The sequence below is a fragment of the Calonectris borealis genome, chromosome 13, assembly GCF_964195595.1.
Source record: "Calonectris borealis chromosome 13, bCalBor7.hap1.2, whole genome shotgun sequence".
Taxonomy (NCBI): domain Eukaryota; kingdom Metazoa; phylum Chordata; class Aves; order Procellariiformes; family Procellariidae; genus Calonectris; species Calonectris borealis.
Window position 1 is genome coordinate 11,087,410 of NC_134324.1, and position 17,444 is coordinate 11,104,853.

The window sequence follows — 17,444 nt, forward strand, 5'->3', positions numbered from 1 at the left end:
GGAACAGCATAGGCATTAGTAGCACAAATTTTTGCCTCAAGCTGCTTTGTATCAAAATGTCTTATCCTTATCCAGCAGGAACCACTTAAGACTGAGGTCAGTGCACAGGCTGTGTGGTGGTATCACATTGCAATGGGAACTACTTAAGCCTAATGCCTTTAGCATCAGCTGGTGCTGGTAAACAGGTATAAGTTTTAGACCATTCAGATAAAGTTTAAAAATTGCTAGACTGTGCTGGATGGTTAATAACAAGATTTATACATTTGAAGCTTGGATGAGATCAGAGAAGAAACACATAGGGACATGACTGTAACGGTTGTTAAAGGAAGCATTTCTAAGGCACTTCTGTACAAGTGCACAATACAAGATTTTAGTCAAATGCCTAAAACTTAGCAGGAATCTTCACTCAAAAGAAAGAGAAGTTGCAGTGCATGCTCACATCACTCTTTTCTGCCAGTCATACAAGAAAAGACAGACATCCACTCATTTCCAACCATGAAGAGTACAAAGCCTCTCTTCCTTAAGATTTAATTATTTATGGAAATAAATTTCTCCTGATACATTTCCTTTCCTATATTAAAGTCCCCCCAAAACTTTCTTCTCTCTCATGCCAACAGAAAAATCAGTTCTCTTCAAATGACAAGTTTGAGGAATAAAGAGAAAAGAGTTTATATGCCCTAGATAAACTAAGTAAACTCTGGTAACACAAGTTTATAACAACACACTGATCAGCACTTGATGTTTCTTGGACAAAATCTGCAAAATCACACACAGAGAATAGCAATGTTTCACAAGCCTTTCTTCTATGCTGACTTGCATAAGAGACAATCCACCTTCACCTTTTTTGAGTAACCTTAGGCATATGTCTAAAATAAACCATACCTTTACATTGCTATATTTTCACTGTCTTCATTCTAACAGGCTTCACAGTCTTCCCCCTTCCCTATTTCCAGCAAATCTATTTACATTCTCAACAAAAATAAAATAATGCTTAATTCAAACTTACATTAGCACCTGGGTAACTCCTCTGTTAGCACTGACTACTCTGTCTCACACTCTAAAACCAGAATGACATTTAGCTAATGAAGATTCATCCAAAACACAAGAGAAAGAAAAGAAAAAAATAAATCCCTATCTACAACTCAGGCCATCTTCTTGGATATGGAGTAGTATGACCTTACTATGAAACATATACAGAGCTGTGATACCTGAGTTGATATCTTCATCTGATGCTCCACTTCTTAGAAGAATTTTAACTTTCAAAAAAAACCCTGCTGGATGCAAATTCTCCTGCACAATGAAAAATACTACATTACTTGGACAGCTATTTGTAGAATACAGATCTCGTGAGAGCCCAGCACATTCATAACACAGACAAATATTAGGAAATCACATACACTCCACTGTATTCTTCAGTTCCATTTTAATGACTGAAGCAATAGGTAGGCAACTGGTAATATTTTCTTCTCAAATGCAATGTGCATCTTTATTATTTATTCTTATACTTCCAAAAGACCACAAGGACAACGAAAGCAAGAGATACATGATTCTCATTTTGCTGTGGCCCATTTCCGATACTTTTAAATAGAAGCTGAACAACACTGAATGACAGAAACATTTCCTGCTTTTCTATGTGTGAATTGTCTGGATTAGACCAGAATTAATATGAGCAGAATTCAAAGTAGCTTATAATAATGCGAAATTTAGGAGAAAACAACAATAAGAGCAAATAGAAATAACAAAGACTGTATACTAGAGTTCTCACTAAAACACTGCACATTTCAGACTCTAGAATAAAAATTTTCTTCTAGTTTTCCATACCCTCATACAACATCAAAATGTACATTATCAAAAATGATGATAAAAACACTTTCCACCTCAAAAGGTTTTACGAAAGTAAATACAATAAAAACTGCAAAGAGCTTAGATACTGTGGTGGCATGTTATTGAATTATTAAAATACACTGCCTTTTATCCTGATCTCAAGAGCACGTGCATCATCATCTGTCTGAAAGTTTTAACAGCATGTAGAAAACTGAATGTGAGCTTTCATTTAAGCAGGATTTTATACTTAAAACTTGTTTTATATGAAACAGATAATGAAAATTTAAAAATGGTCAACCAAAGACCAATACAAATTTTTCAAATTTAAGTCACTGTAACTAACCTGAAAAGATAGAAGCACAAAATTAATTCAAGTCTTTATATGGGAAAGGGAATTTGTACAAGAGCAAGAGACCTCACTATAGTGACTGCTTAGAGAGGTATGAACTTTCTTCAGGGTAGCTGGTATGTTTATACAGCTCATTTTTCAGGTTCCAGAAGAAATACAGTCATGTTAGTAAAGTGTAATAGCTAAATTAATCGTCTGAAATAAGACTGATGTAGCATGGCTACACAGCTTTCAAAACCGAACTCTGGCGCTTGCTCAAATATTTGTACAGATAATGAGATGGGAACTCAAAATGTAGTATGGACATATCCATTATAACCAAAGCAAGACAAAAGGTCTGGTGCATAAAAAGCCAGCTGCTATAAATCTCAGGTGGATCACACTGTAGTTTATTCTGTTTGTACAATTTTCATGAATAGGTGCCAAAGAAATTTTAATTGTACCACTATCAAAGGACCTTACTATTAATAGATATGAGGGAGCAAGACAGCTGTACATCTACATGCAAAGAAGTAATTCTCTATAAAAAAGCTGGGAACGTCAAAACATAGTTATACACTATAAATACAGTAACACATTACTACCTGATTTGCCAAGCTTATAGCTTTCAATGCCTTGTCAAGATACAGATTGCAATCCCACTCGAAATAGGCTGTAGCTAACAATCGCAGCACTTTAGCCTGGAAAGAAAAACAAACTGGAAGTTTAAATGCCATCTGAAGAGCAGAAAAAAAACCAGCCACACACGAACATACATGTGAATACAAAAGACTTAAAATTTAAGGTCATGAAAAATAAAAACTCTTTGAGTGAAAAGAATGCCTGCCTGGTATCAGACATATAAAGTGATTGCTCAGTTCTGAAGCGTATCCAGTCTCAGCACTGCAATTCACACAGGACATGAATCAACTAGAGTTCAGAGGAGAACAGAAGGGTAGCAAAGAAAGTCAGAGATCTGGAAAAAACAAAATGAAAGAACAAATTGAAGGAACAGGAGGTACAAACTTCACTGAGAGAAAAAAAAAACCAACACGAAGACATACATGATAATGGCCTTCAAATATATAAATGATTTATATAAAGAGGAAGAGATTAAAATCTTCTCCATATCCACTGTGGGTAGTAAAAGGAGTAACAGGCTTATGAATGAGACAGACAAACATCTATCAGAAATGGTACAGATGTAACTGAGGATGCCTTGAAAGAAGAGGGGGAAGAGAAGAAGAGATGGCCTTTCAGGGTCTACTTCAGCCTTATTTTCTACAATTTAATTTCTGTGAAATAGTAGATTCAAATGTGATTTAAGGGCACCCATCAGTGACTGAACTCTCAGACTGACACTCAGCAACTGAACTTGCAGATTTGCCAAACTTCATAGCAGACAGTACTAAAGAGAAGGCCAAAGAATCACTAATCAGGTTTGGCACAGCAGAGGCAGATGATACAGTGGAGCCAGGTTAACAAAATCCTCCTATTTGTAAACAACAATTTCGCTATTTCTTACCTGCATTTCTTTGCCAACAGAATATTTCATGTCCATCTTCCCAATGTCATAACTCTGGCTATCAATGATAAGTGAAAGTTAGAATTAAATGGGATGACAGAGATAAATTCATCCAGTCTTCCGATATGTGCAACATTCCTATCCTTTCCCACTTCTTAACCAGTCAGAAACCACGTACATCACACAAACTAATCTCAGTAGACATTCTTACTAGAGAACAGAAAATTTTGTTTTCTTTCTAAATCCTCACATTAAAAATTGCACTCAATCACTTTCTTCAACCTGTTACACCACCTTCTATAATATCTTCTATTCAAACACTTCAGTAGGCTTTATCAGTTTTAACCACAGGGGTTTTGAAGAAGCAAGTGTTGTCATTCTCACCTGACATATAATACAGTCATACACAAAAGTTATACATGACCTGGTCTCAAGATCACAGCAAATCAATAGCAGAGACAGAAACAGAACCTGGGAGTCATGACTCCCCATTCTTTTTCTAAAAGTCAAATGACAGTACAAAGGACCACCCAGGAGAAAACGTAGTGGTAATTCTACAAAACCAGATTCAATTGCAAATGCTGTGAATGAAGAACTGTTAGAAAGAAAAATAATAACTAGGCATTTGTTTCCTAACCTATTATATTCTCAGTACAGGGAAATCTTAACCCACTAGATGGAGCTACATCTCTTTCTCCAAATAATTATTTGCACTTTGCAAAGGTTTATTTCCTCCTCAAATTTTGTCATCAGGACTCGGTAATTTTCCACAAGAATAAAATACAAAATAATCTCCAAAGCACCAGCTGTAATTAATTCTAAGCATTTCTACAAATCCTTTTTGACAACTGTGACCATAACTATTTTGAATTTTACATGTTGCCATTTGTTTTCTTCTGACTATTTAAAAGAAAAAGAACAAGAAGAAATAAAAACAAATTTTCTGAGCTGAGGCTGTGACCTTGGCATGAGGATACTCTTCCCAATAGCCTACATTTTTTCTTCCTTAGCAGTACCACATTACTTATTTGGATCCTACCCAAACTATCTCTAACTATTCCTTTTCCACCTTGAAGTTTGTGTCTTTCACCACTCAAGGAACTTGCTCTCAGTGAAGCACCTCCTTTATGAGAAATTCAAATACTGTTTAAAACAAATCCATTTAAAACTGGTCAGAAGAATTCATCTACTCTTTTCCAAAGTTTTCAAATCCCTTCACTATCACTTATGAATTGCACAAGAACTGGGAACAGCCTCTTCATAAAAATAATCTCTTCGGAAGAAGTGTTAGGGAGAGAATTGACAAGAACCATGGAAAGACGACTTTCCTTCTAATGACATGAAAATCAATGTGGAAAGGAGACATAAACGTTAGGCAACTGAGTTAAGACAGTCACTAAGTATTTGCTCAGCTAACTTGATTCAGCTAAAATTTTGTATTCTCACATTTTTAATTAAACCTTTACTTTCCCTTGCCCCCCCCTCCCCCCCCTTCACACATATTTTTATATCTCAAAAGCAGGATTTTATTTTGTTTGCCTTTGCACATTACCTGAGCCAGAAGGAGCTCTGTTCATACCTCTTCCATTCATAGGTTTCCACTCCAAAATTGTAACAGAGGATTGACAAGTAACAAGTCTGCAATACAAGACTCCTGCTTCTATAATATTCTTGTAGAAACACCATTAGATCTATTGCGCTCCAGTCTCAGATTCTTTAAAATGCATTTTACTTTAAAGATATATCCACTGTTATCACTTCTGACCTTATACAAGGGGATATTGAACATGACTAAAATGGAATCATAATTGTGTGGGAAAGTGAAGCATCATTAACCAGTCCAGGACACGCAAAACAGCAGGATTCTTGAAACACATGAGGTAGAATAGTTCCTCAAGTAATCATGCTGAAAGCACTAGAACTGTGTAAAGTAAACAAACAGAAATTAAAACTTGAGAGGAAAAACTGGAATATTACAACTTCATTTTTAAAAATGACAAAAAAGTTTTACACAGTTAAGTGAAGAGGACTCTACCTCTTCCATGGTAGGCTTCTTCCCAGCATGTCTCTTTGGGGTTAAAAAAGGATCATCCACATTACAAATTTTAGGAGAAAACTGTTTTTGAATGCTCAGTTATTCAGAGCACTGTTGTCTTCTGCTTTATCAGTCAGCCCTAACAATGTCTGTTCATAAAAACTTGTCTTTCCTTTGAAATGATTTGCAGCTGTCATATGTCACCGAAAGAAGAGACAGAAAAGCCATTTTATATGCTAACAGGCTGCCAATATTTACATCCATTTTGCCTCTGAAGTAACTTTCTTTTCCAAGTATAAATGATGTTTCTTGCAAGTGACTACACATTTCAAATCCTCAGGCAAGAATGAGAGAGGTAACCCAACACCTTGCTTCAAATTTATTGTTTATCTCATTGCAATCCAGAGACAAAAGCAGAGATTCAGTATGCATGAACAAAAGAAAACAAAACAACAACAACAACAAAAAAATCATTCTCAGACGAGAAACCCTTATTTTTCATAAGTTCATTTGTGAACGTTTTCTTTCCAGAACATAAAGTTTACTGTATTGAGAGGGTTTCATGGAAAGTAGGCATACTGTGGCATACCCCAGTCATTTATTTGCATGCTTGGAAAAGATGTATTTCAAAGGATAATTAAAATACTATTTCAGTGAATGACTATGTTCCAGGCATCAAGCATAACACTAAACATCCCCATAAACCTGGCACCTCTCTGAACAAGAAGTGTTTGGAACAATTTTGGCATTTCACTCTGTAGGGCAAGAGTTCCCAGTTACGGTTCATAGACCGCTGATGATCCACAAGCTGCAAATCCTCTCCAGCTGATCGTGCTACCATACATTACCATAACGCAACAACCTCCTTGTGATGCTCTGCAAGTGCTCTCTGGTACAATGGGACCCTGGAAGAGTTAAGGACCGACCTAGTGGCCCAAAAATTTCCAAGTCACTCAGCAATCACCAGCTCTTTCCTTTTTTCCCATTGTTTAAATAACACTCTTTAAACCAGAAGTAAATTGTATCTCTCATGATCAGAAACCTTCTCCTTGTCTGGTCCTTGTTTGTGCTCCTGGTTTGTGAAGGGCATTCATCATGAGAAGTGTAATATTATTTAATGCAGGAGTTTAAGCAGAAAGCATGAAATTCATTTCAAATGAAATGAAGAGATGAAATTCATTTAAAATGAAATGCAAAGATCCCAGCGAGCATTTTCAACAATTCACAGTGAGAAGCTCTGCTCTTATGATTCAAATCAAAGCTAGACCCCTGCAACTGACTTAGTCACTCAGATGCACTGAACAAGGCCTGCAGATCACAAAAACCAATTTAAAATTGGTTGGAGTTTAATTGGTTAAAAACCCAATTAAATTCCAACAATATTTCTCTTTCAGAATTCACATCTACCCCTTTGAATTTTATTACCTGTACCACAGAGACAGGAACAAAATATTTCTTAAATATTGGGAAAACATTAAAGTAAGCAGATGAAAATAAATGTGGGAAAGTTTATTCCGATATAAACATATCAGACTTTCATCTTTGCAAAGAAAGAACTAGTCTGCATATGCTAGAGTTTGTTTTCTTTGGACATTGTTCTATGACACAAGAACTACAAAAAACACAGTTTAGTGCGATGGGAAGCCTCCATTCATAGCTCTACAGCTTCATGAAGACGAAGATGAGTACTAAGGGTAGTGACAGACTTGCATATCAAAAACTTAGTAACTCAGCTCTTCTCTTGTTCCATCTGTCTCCAAACAAAAGTTCACATGGGTACAAGTGAAGAACCAATATACAAGATCAAGATGTAAATTGCAGCTGGTTCTGCAGAAGAGTAGGTGGCATATTCAATTTAGAAATCTTTTTGCCTTGCTTGCCGATTTGTCTTCTCTCATTCTTTAGGAAGAGTTAATCATGCTATTTCAAATTATAAACTATGAGAAACAAAAAAAAAAAATGAACTTTGAAGAAAAAAACTGTTGTTTCCATGCAAAATTTTTAGTAAGAAAATCTCAAAGAAGCAACCAACCACAGAAGAGATACACAGTTCAGAGTACTTTTCAAAATGTTATATGGTGTATGTCATTCTTTAATATATAGAGAGGAAAGCACATTTTCAAAGTTTGGAATAATAAAGAAGGGATGATTTCACTTACCTCTTTTGGCAATCTCATCAACATATCTTTGCAGCGCTGCACGCACATCACTGCTTTCTGAAAATCCCCTTGAGCAACTGCCTAAAAAAGCAGTACAGCATGCCAACAAACTGTTAGTGAGCAACTTGTCCTTAAAATTCATTAAAAGGCTAATTCTCTAAAATAGGACTTGGGTTTTTCCCCATTCAGTAAAGCTAGGTTTGGAATTAGATATCTGTCCTTACAGTGCTACAATAATTCTGTATATTTCTCTATATTGCCAGATGATAAAGACATCCAGAAAAACACTGCAGTCCTTAGGTAGTGTGAAAAGGCCAGATACATGGGACAAGTTCATTCAGATGTTAAGATGATACAACAGTTCAGCAAATCTTAAACAACCTCTGCAATAATTTAAGGTCCTTTTTTGTCTCCATGATCAAATTAAAAATTTTGGCCGCTCCTTTGGCCTGCTTAGGGAAGCTCTTGAGAATTTTGGAGATAGTACTCCCCTTCTAGATACTGAGGTCAGTGGTGTTATCAACAAATGCAGGCAACTACATTTTGTCGTATTTACACTCATATGTCTGTGATACTCTATAGCATTGATAAAGTACTCAGAAACTTCAGTCAGGCACAACAATGCCTCACAAAACTTAGTATTTCTAAATTACATACTTTGAATTATTGTAATTTGTGTTGTTGATCCCCTAGAAAACCTTTAGCACATTTTCAGACTTCTCTCATATTGCACTAGGCTTTTTTTTCTATAATTATCACCACGATTCTTACTTCAGTTGTATGATGACAGAGGTTGAAACTTTAAAGAAAATATCAAATGTCATGGAACTCACTATTTCCAGATCTTGTAATTTTATATTGATTCTCCCAAGGTTTAAAGCCTTTATATGTGGAAAGCAGCATGTATGAGGGCATGGAAGAGAAGGTATTCATGTACGTGTGATGGTATATAATAATAATAGCTTTGATGATGTTCATGAGTTTGCAGAGTCATGAAAGTTGTAAGTTACAGAAGACTTTGCACATGTGGCTTATAATACCTGTTAGATATGAACCTTGGCTATCTGCAGCCATGATGAATACTACCTTCATATACTTTCAATCGGCCTAGCTGCAAATACTAGCGCAGTATGATGAACGTTCCAAAGTGACTAGTCTTGTTATGTATACGAATATACATGAATACATAAATGCAGTTTGGGGGACCCAGGCTCTACACCAGTCCTACCGCCCTTCCTCAGTCAAGCACAGGACACCTTTGGAACTGACACATTTATGATTCAGAAAGGCAGCTGTTTGTTTTAGAAACAGCCATGCTAGCCAAATCATAGGGCAACAAATCTGAACTAGAAGATATAAAACACCACAGCAGAAATGACTGCTATAAATTAGGCAAATTAAAAATCATTAAATGATTGCAACACTGAATGCAAACACAACAGCTGCTATCTTACATCTGAGTAAAGGAAATATATCCCTCAGCAAGTCTTCAATGCCAAGCATTCATACATCTAGTAACCGGGTCAGAGTTTCCCTCTATACCCCTAATGACTTATAAGGAAAACTGGGAAGAACACATACTGATTCCGCCTGATAAGAAAGTACTTTGAAGAGGTTCTTCTCCACATCAGCTTTGTGCACATGAATATCTGCTTCACCATCGCTCCCCTTAAGTAACTTCGCATATAGTTTTTCTATACTCTGGAAAACAAAGCATAGGCATCACCCATGGAACTTACAAATAGGTGTGCTTATAAGAAATTAAAACTGGAAAAGAACTTACACTCATTGCAATCTCTAGAAATCCATCTGCAAGATCAGCTTTTCCAATATCTATCCATCCTTTCCCAGTTTTCATACACATCTGAAGGAGAAAATGGCGAGTGCTTTGTGAGAATACAGTCACTTTCAAGAAAGGAATGTTAGCTCTCCTCTCGTTGATGCACATATCTAACATAGGAGAGGGATATTTCAGCTCTTCAATTTCCAACAAGCACCTTTCACGTCTGAATGAAGTCCTTAACACTTAGATGCAGCATAAGACTTATGGTGCCCTACTAGACAATATTATAAGATACTGAATGAATATGCTACTCATACAACATTTTACCATATGACAAAGATGTAATGCTAACCACACTGTCCAGAAATTCCTAACTGTACTGGCTCAGCAAGGTATCCCTGTGATAATACAGGTCCCCCTTCAGCATGTATATTCCCCAGAACTACAGGTATATTTCACTCCCTTTCCAAAGCAACTATAACAGGGTTTGAAGGTTTCCGTTGATGATCAACGGTACTTCATTGCTCACCCACCATTAGGCTTACCAAAATCTGTCTTCGAATAGTTCCCTCTGGAGGATCACTGCCTTCACAAAGGCACACCAGTCTGCAAGCAACAAACCGTACTGCAAGAAAAGAGTGCAGACATTCGTCAGTTCCCTTTTCTCTTTTTTTTTTTTTTTTTTTGAAAGGCAGGCCCTGTCATATCTGAAAGACTGTTTGCCATTTTAAATTACAAGAGAGAAAAATTTGAAAGCCTCAGGAGTCAAAACAGTCGGAATTTTAGCCAAGCTGCTTAAAACTGCTTTTTAGGCAGTAAGGAAAAAAAAAAAAAAAGATATTCTCATCAAAATACCTATTAAACACTTTAGAGAGAGTTTAAGTTAAACACATGGTATTCAAAGACTTAATTATATTGCAGATGCTTACAGTAACATGTCTTCAGAGCCTCAAAATAGCCTTCAGCAAAATAGGGAAATGAAGTTTAATAATCTTTACATTTTCAAAGTAAAAAGCAAAAATATTTTCAGGCCTTCCTTATACATCAGGGATGGAAAAAACAGCATTTAATGTATTTAAAATAGCCCCTCCCTGGCCCTTCAGCTGTGATATAAGATCTGAGAACGCTACACTCTACAATTACTACTTATTTTGTGTAAACTTACCCTTCTCCCTTTACCTGATGTAATTTATATGATGCAGATTATACATAATTTTGACTATAATCCCTCAAGACAAAAATGTAGGCCAGATATTGCAATCCTGCAGAACCACATAAAGAACAGGTTGAGGGAAAAGACCAAAAGCTCACTTCTGCTTTCCCCCAGCCCTGCTCCTGGCTCCAAGCAAACCCACCAGCTGTGTAGCTGGCTAAAGCAGGTTAGTAAAGAGAGGATTTAGAGTTTTTTCTGTATGTAAACATTGATGAGATTGTAACTATCTCACTTGATATAAATTAAGTGACCAACAGTCTAAAAATTACATCTGTGTTATTTCCATACATTTTTAGATTAAAACCATACCATTAGAAGGCAAATTACAGCTTCCTTTGGTCACACCACCTCTTTACTGATGCTCTGGCACGGAAAGGGGGAGTGATAAGAATGCCTACACTGATTCTGTGTCACGAGATCACTATTACACCAAGATGCTCTTTCCTGAACAGTTTATACAAGCCTAGCTGTGTATTTTCCTCTATCTACACCCTATCTGCAAAGATCCAAACAAATCTACAGCACTACATATATACCTCTCAGCAGTTTTTCCTTTTTGTGCTACAGCACACAAGACACATTTAGGAAGGTATAGAACACATACGTACGTTTAGCTCTTTGCTCATCATTGACAACAGAACCCGTGTGTTTAGTCACAGCCCAGTTCCACAGGCTTATTGCACTCTCTTCAACCTGAGTAGGAGAATTCCATTAGATTTAATTTTGTCCTGGATTTGGGTCACATTGAAATTTACTATTGGAAAAGGAACCATCCTTCATGTGTAACACAGTAATGACCTGTCTACATGTTTGTGCAACTTCCTTTTATATTGGAGTCAAAAGTGTGAGTTTTCTACGAAACTGTTACATGATCCCACAGGGAGATATGGGATAGTGACCTGAAAACAGGCATGCTGAATGGACCACATAGCACTTCTTCAGCTAAAAGTATGGATCATTCTTTTCTATAGATCCATCATTTCAGAACAATTGTAAGCAGCTTGCAGGAAGCACATGCTCTTTTCATAAGTATATTTCATAAGATATATTCAGTCTTATAAAAGACTATTTCACATTTTCTAAAAACATGAGAGCACTTCTAAGACGAAGCAAGGTAAGAAAGAACATGACTGTGTAAATCCGAGGCTGACAAGACCTGAAACTAAAAAGAACTAATTAATCATATGACCAATATGATGTATGTCACATCATCCATCATTTACATTGCCTTCAGCTCCAATTTGAAAGTATGCATTATAGTGAATTCTGTAAGTGAAGTGGTGGACTTCAGAAACATTCAAATACGTTCCTAAACAAATCCCATTAATCTGTCATATTACTGCAATGTCCTAACCTATGTTTCTATCAAGTCCATTTCCAAACTTAGCAAAACATGACCTCACTTACCCTATCCATCTGGGATGAAATTTTCTCACAAACACTCATAGATACAAAATTTGTGCAACTGCACATCATCAAGTCCAAAATACAACTGATTCACTGGCAGCTTTCAGAATACACTATGTACGTTTTAAACAGATGTTGAAAAATTTCAAGGGATTGGAAAAGAGCTTTAAGAATTGTATCAGGTTTGAAAACATATCTATAGTAAGGCTTCAGCTTTTTTGCCTATCAAAAAGAAAACTAAGTAGTTTAATTGTTTTAAATACCTACATCAGGAATCTTCTGATATTAGCAAACAAACAAAGGCTACTTGCTAGATACTCATTAAAAACATGATGCAGTCCCACATAAAGGCAATAAGCTCATTTAACAACCCACCTTCAAGGGTTGCACTTTCCATCACTTCAAATCCTAGTTTCCATGGCAGATCTTGCCTACAAATATACTCTTGCCTACCTAGGAGACATTTTATGATCCCTTTTATTGAAGAGATCAGATTACAAATTAATTTCTCCTTTCTTTAAAAATAATTTAGCCCAACTGATTTAGGAAGAACTGAAGGATACCAGTTTTATGCTCCTGTATTTCTTCATAGACTGCACTAAGCATACTTTCTGTTTTGACACTTGCTAACCTATCCTGCTCCCTGTCTCAAATTTAGGACTTTCAAAATCAGTCTTCCTTAGATGATAATCGCTATGAGTTAAATCTCCCTTCAAAACATAATTCTGCAGGAAAAGGTTGGACAATATCTAGGCTGGTCTTGTTTTTATTCCAGATTCATGTATTACTCATCAGACTTCTTTTTGAAAAAGACCTTTTAAAGTAGACGTTTACTACTTTATAAGTACTTCTCTAGAAGAAATATACAGAAGGAAAAAAAACTAAAATTAAAAACATTATAAACAACAATTCACTTTTATAATGTATGAAAATGAGTAACTCCCACTCTAATATTATGTACTAGGTGTACCAGGCAGTTAAAACGACATGCTTGCTTGTTTTCTTCTTCCTCAAGTATCTGCTATCATTATCGGAATCCATGGACAGGATGAGGAGGATCTCTCCTCTGAACCAGTACCAAATTTTTAATGCATCAGCACTCTATGCTTGCATTTTCACTTGAAATTACAATTAGATTGACAATTGAAATAATAAAAACTTTAGCACCACTAAGACACCAGTATCTTTTCCCATTAGGATGCACACTTTTACATTTAGGATCAACATTTTGCATTGACTTTTAAAATGTAACATTTTCCACTTTATTTTGGACTTTCATGCTATAAAAGATGAAAAAATAAACTGTTTTGTTTACATTCCAATAGCGCTAGAGTTAAATGTTTAGCATCAGCGCAAAAGATGGGAAACGAGCACGTGCTCGCAGAGCTGCAGGAACCGCAGCCACCAACCTGGGCAAGCGCTGCTGCGTGGTGTGAAGCACGTGAAACCCCCATTTCTTCAGGCGGGCTGGAGAGGGGCACCGGGCCGGGAGCCTGAGGCTCTACCTCATCCGCGCTCCCATCCTCCTCAGAGATGCTCCCCGCCGCCTGAAAGAGCTCCTCGGTGAGGGCGGCGATGCGGGACGGCGCCTCCTCCCTCAGCAGCTCTCGCACCAGCCCTGTAAGACAGGACGAGAGAAGGGCGAGAGATACAGCCCAACAACAGGCGGCAGCTCCCAGGCCCCTATCGGGAAGGGAGCCCTCGCCCCGCGGCAGCTGGTACCTTCCACTTCCACCGCCACCAGCCACGCCCCCGCCATGACCAAAACCGCCCCACAGTGCCGCCCGCGCACTGTGAGGGGACCGGCGGCGAGGAAAAGGCGCCGCTTGCGCATGCGCACCGCCCGCGGAGCATGCCGGGCCCGGCGCCCCTGCCGCGCCGAACCCAGCGCTCCCAGTGGATCCGCGCGCCGATTGGCTTTTCGGCGCTACCGCCCCGCCTTCCCACCCCGAGCGACAGGGGCTGGGACCAATCGGACGGGGCGGCGGACCGGCTCTCCCGCTTGCCGTGCGGTGGGCGCCGCAGCGGTTCTGGAAGGATCCCGGGAGCAGGGCCGGGCCGGGCGCAAGCGAGATGTCGGGGCTGCTCCACACCACGCTGAGCGGGCTCAACAGCGACTCCTACTGCGAGATCAGCCAGTACCGCGACCAGCACTTCCGGGTGCGCCCGGCGGCGGGGCCTGAGGCGCGGGGTTGGGGGCGGCGGGGCCCGAGGCGGCGGGGCCCGGCCGGGGCGGGGAGGTGGAGCAGCGCCCGAGGGGGAGGGCTGTTGCCGGGGCAAGGCCGTGCGAGGAGCCGGCGAGCGGGAGGGTACCGCATCTCCGGGGCGGCGGGAGGTGCCCACCGGTATCTGGCGCCTGGAGCGGGGCGGCAGGCGTGCTGACCCCGCTGCGTGCTCCCCTCTGCCCTCAGGGTAGCAGGCAGCTGCAGGAGAAATCCTTGAAAATTTCCTCTACGTTGTATGTTGGCAACCTGTCCTTCTACACTACCGAGGAGCAGATCCAGGAGCTCTTCTCCAAGTGCGGAGACGTCAAGAGGATTGTAATGGGGCTGGACAAGATCAAGAAAACCCCCTGCGGTTTCTGCTTTGTCGAGTATCCTTTCTGGTTCTCTGCTACTGTCAGCCCGTGTGTGGTTGCCACCTTTGCACAGCAAGCTTAGCTGTAGTGCTGTGGAAAACCTGAAAAGAAGTGATAGTCAAGTGCTTTCTACCAGGCGCTTTCCTTCCAACCTTGCTACTTCCCCACCACCACCTTAATTGAGAGACAGACTGTACAGCGGTGCCGTAGGTGAAAAGTGCTACTGCTGCTGTACTTTCTGGAGGTGGCAGAGAGCTCCTTTAATTTTTAAAATTTTTTAATTACTTTAGGGCCAAAATGAGAACTGTTACAATTGTCAGTCTGAGCTCTTGCGTGGCCAGAGCACGTGTTCACTTTCTCACCTTAACTTTACACCTGAATGAAGTAGCAGAATAAGCCATGGCGGTATTCCCAAGCACGGGGTACACGCTTGTACAAGTTGTACCATGAACTGTCTTTGCAAAGCTCTCCTGTGAGGCCTGCCCCTCTTGTTCAAATTCAGTCAAGTTTCAGGTAGTATAAAAAAGCATATTACAGATTTCTTGCCCTTAGCAAGGCTTTAACGTGTTTGTTTCATCTACTTATGAAATAAGTGATCCAAAGCTACTTCTTGTCTGTGCAGGTACTAACATTAAAGTTCAGAATCCTTTCTGAAGGAAAGTTTTTAGCTTGCATTTATATGAATGCAGTTTTTGATCCCATAGAGAAGAGCAGGAAGAGTAGAAAAGGCTGGAAAGCAGGGGTTTTGTGCTTCTCAAATACAATAGTTCTCTTTTTTATTTTCCCTGTACCCAACAAAATGGCACACTTCATTCTCCTTACAGTATGCTTTAGATACTACACAAGAACAGACGCTGAACACGCAATGCGATTTATCAACGGCACACGACTAGACGACCGCATCATTCGAACTGACTGGGATGCAGGGTTTAAGGAGGGGCGACAGTATGGAAGAGGAAAGACTGGAGGACAGGTAAAAGCAATACCAGTTCATACCTTGAATTTGATCCCCCTAAGGCTGTACTGCTTTGCTAGTTTTTTGTCATGCAGAACAATGTGTAGACTGTAAAGACCTGATAATGAACTTTAGCCACTCCCAGATTGTTTTGGTAACTGATGCCTGGTGTTAAAAGCTAGAAATAGAACTTAAGGCCATTTCTGTCTTCCTGCAATGCAAGCAGAATGTTCTGTAATCCAAGCTAGTACTCTTAAAATGATGCAAAATTTGAATGGAGGGGGACAGTGTAGCTGCTAGGCCAATCTCGTAACACAGCAGTTTGCCCCAGTGTGAAGGTGAGGTTCCTTTGCAGATTTCCGGCGTGGAGGGGAGAAAATGTTCTGGAGGCCAAGCCTGGCAATTCAGAAAGCTGGACTGCAAAGCTGAGTGAAAATATTTTGCTTCTTGTCTAAAAAGACCTCAGCCATCAGATATATCCTCATTTGTCATTTTCACCACCATTACCACCTTTCTGGTGGATTATTTGAAGAGATTTCAAACGAGTCAAAGTGCTTCTAACCTGAACTTCAGTTCCCAACAAACTGAGCAAGGAGGGAATGATGATTCTGAAGTCTAGCAGGAGACAGGCAGTGCAGGGTACTAATATCTGTGTTACTGCTGTGCCCCAGGTGCGAGATGAGTACCGGACAGACTACGATGTGGGAAGAGGTGGCTTTGGCAAGATCATTCAGATGCAGAAGGCAAATCATCAGCCTGCGATCTATTAATTGCCTTGTGGGTCCTAGCTCATAGAGGGCTCTGTCCTTCCAGAGCTAGCCCTGTTCTTGCATTTTGGATTGGGGTAGGGAGTGAGATCCACGTTCCAGCAAAAGGTGACCCTCCTTAGACTGTGGATATACAAGTATTCATTTCCCCTTCCTTCTGGGCTAGAGAGGATGTTCTGTGCTGATACAGGGCAACAAGGGAAAAAAAAAATGGACAGCTCTGCAGGATTCTGGGTAAGAAGAAATGCAGCATGTCACACGCACCTTGTGCTGTGACATATTCTTCACATTGCAGCTAAGCGGGTGGCGTCCTCCAAGCTGCGACTGCAGGCGTGGTTGCTCTCAAATGGAACTTCTTAAAAGCTTACCACCATCAGAGCTATCCAGGTGCCTGGGCACCTTGTGGGGATGCACAAGACATTCAAGTTTCTAATTTACAACCTTATCTGCTTACAAAGCAGTGTTGCTGTTTGGATGAAAGAAGTGGAACAAGGTCTTATCATCCACTTGGAGGTGCTTGTGTGCACATCTAGCCCTTGGGTTGGTCAGGGCCTGCAGAGCATTTCTCTTTATGATGCCCCCAGTGCTGCCTGGCTTTTCAGATCCTCACTGTTCGGCGTGATTTTGTTAAAAGTTTCTTTTAATTTTTTAAATAAACAGTTGTATTGGGTCTGGTTGAGATGGAGTTAATTTTCCCCCTAGCAGCCCTTATAGTGCTATGCTTTGTATTGGCTAGAAAGGTATTGATAACACACCGGTGTTTTGGCTACTGCTGATCAGTGCTCCCACAGCATCAAGGCTGTCTCCAGCATTCCACCCCTTCACCCAGTAGCCTGAGGGTAGGCAAGATCTTGGGAGGGGACAGAGCCA

General features: G+C 39.8%; 2 protein-coding genes across 2 annotated transcripts in view; one reads left to right on the forward strand and one right to left on the reverse strand.

Annotated features, from left to right (window-relative positions):
• The window catches only part of TEX11 (testis expressed 11), a 33,057-nt gene extending 18,967 nt beyond the window's left edge, over positions 1-14,090 (reverse strand). The window contains exons 1-11 of the mRNA XM_075162106.1: positions 13,997-14,090; positions 13,684-13,892; positions 11,476-11,560; positions 10,200-10,279; positions 9,655-9,735; positions 9,453-9,572; positions 7,872-7,952; positions 5,230-5,315; positions 3,678-3,735; positions 2,758-2,853; positions 1,209-1,290 (exon numbers count right to left, since the gene is read on the reverse strand). Coding sequence (XP_075018207.1) covers positions 1,209-1,290; positions 2,758-2,853; positions 3,678-3,735; positions 5,230-5,315; positions 7,872-7,952; positions 9,453-9,572; positions 9,655-9,735; positions 10,200-10,279; positions 11,476-11,560; positions 13,684-13,892; positions 13,997-14,033 — 1,015 coding nt within the window. The 5' untranslated portion in view covers positions 14,034-14,090. The remainder of the gene's footprint in view (positions 1-1,208; positions 1,291-2,757; positions 2,854-3,677; positions 3,736-5,229; positions 5,316-7,871; positions 7,953-9,452; positions 9,573-9,654; positions 9,736-10,199; positions 10,280-11,475; positions 11,561-13,683; positions 13,893-13,996) is intronic.
• Positions 14,091-14,254: 164 nt separating this feature from the next.
• LOC142087660 (nuclear cap-binding protein subunit 2) lies at positions 14,255-17,244 on the forward strand. The gene is made up of 4 exons (XM_075162111.1): positions 14,255-14,434; positions 14,686-14,867; positions 15,687-15,825; positions 16,479-17,244. Exons 1-4 carry the CDS (start codon positions 14,348-14,350, stop codon positions 16,575-16,577), a joined length of 507 nt encoding a protein of 168 aa, XP_075018212.1. The 5' UTR covers positions 14,255-14,347; the 3' UTR covers positions 16,578-17,244.
• The last annotated feature ends 200 nt before the right edge of the window (positions 17,245-17,444 follow it).

What these genes read in the sequence shown, in the direction of transcription:
- LOC142087660 (XM_075162111.1), top strand. Translation starts at nt 14,348, where the DNA reads ATGTCGGGGCTGCTCCACACCACGCTGAGCGGGCTCAACAGCGACTCC. An exon ending in ACCGCGACCAGCACTTCCGG is followed by an intron (nt 14,435 to 14,685) that starts GTGCGCCCGGCG and finishes CTCTGCCCTCAG; the next exon opens with GGTAGCAGGCAGCTGCAGGA. An exon ending in GAGGAAAGACTGGAGGACAG is followed by an intron (nt 15,826 to 16,478) that starts GTAAAAGCAATA and finishes GCTGTGCCCCAG; the next exon opens with GTGCGAGATGAGTACCGGAC.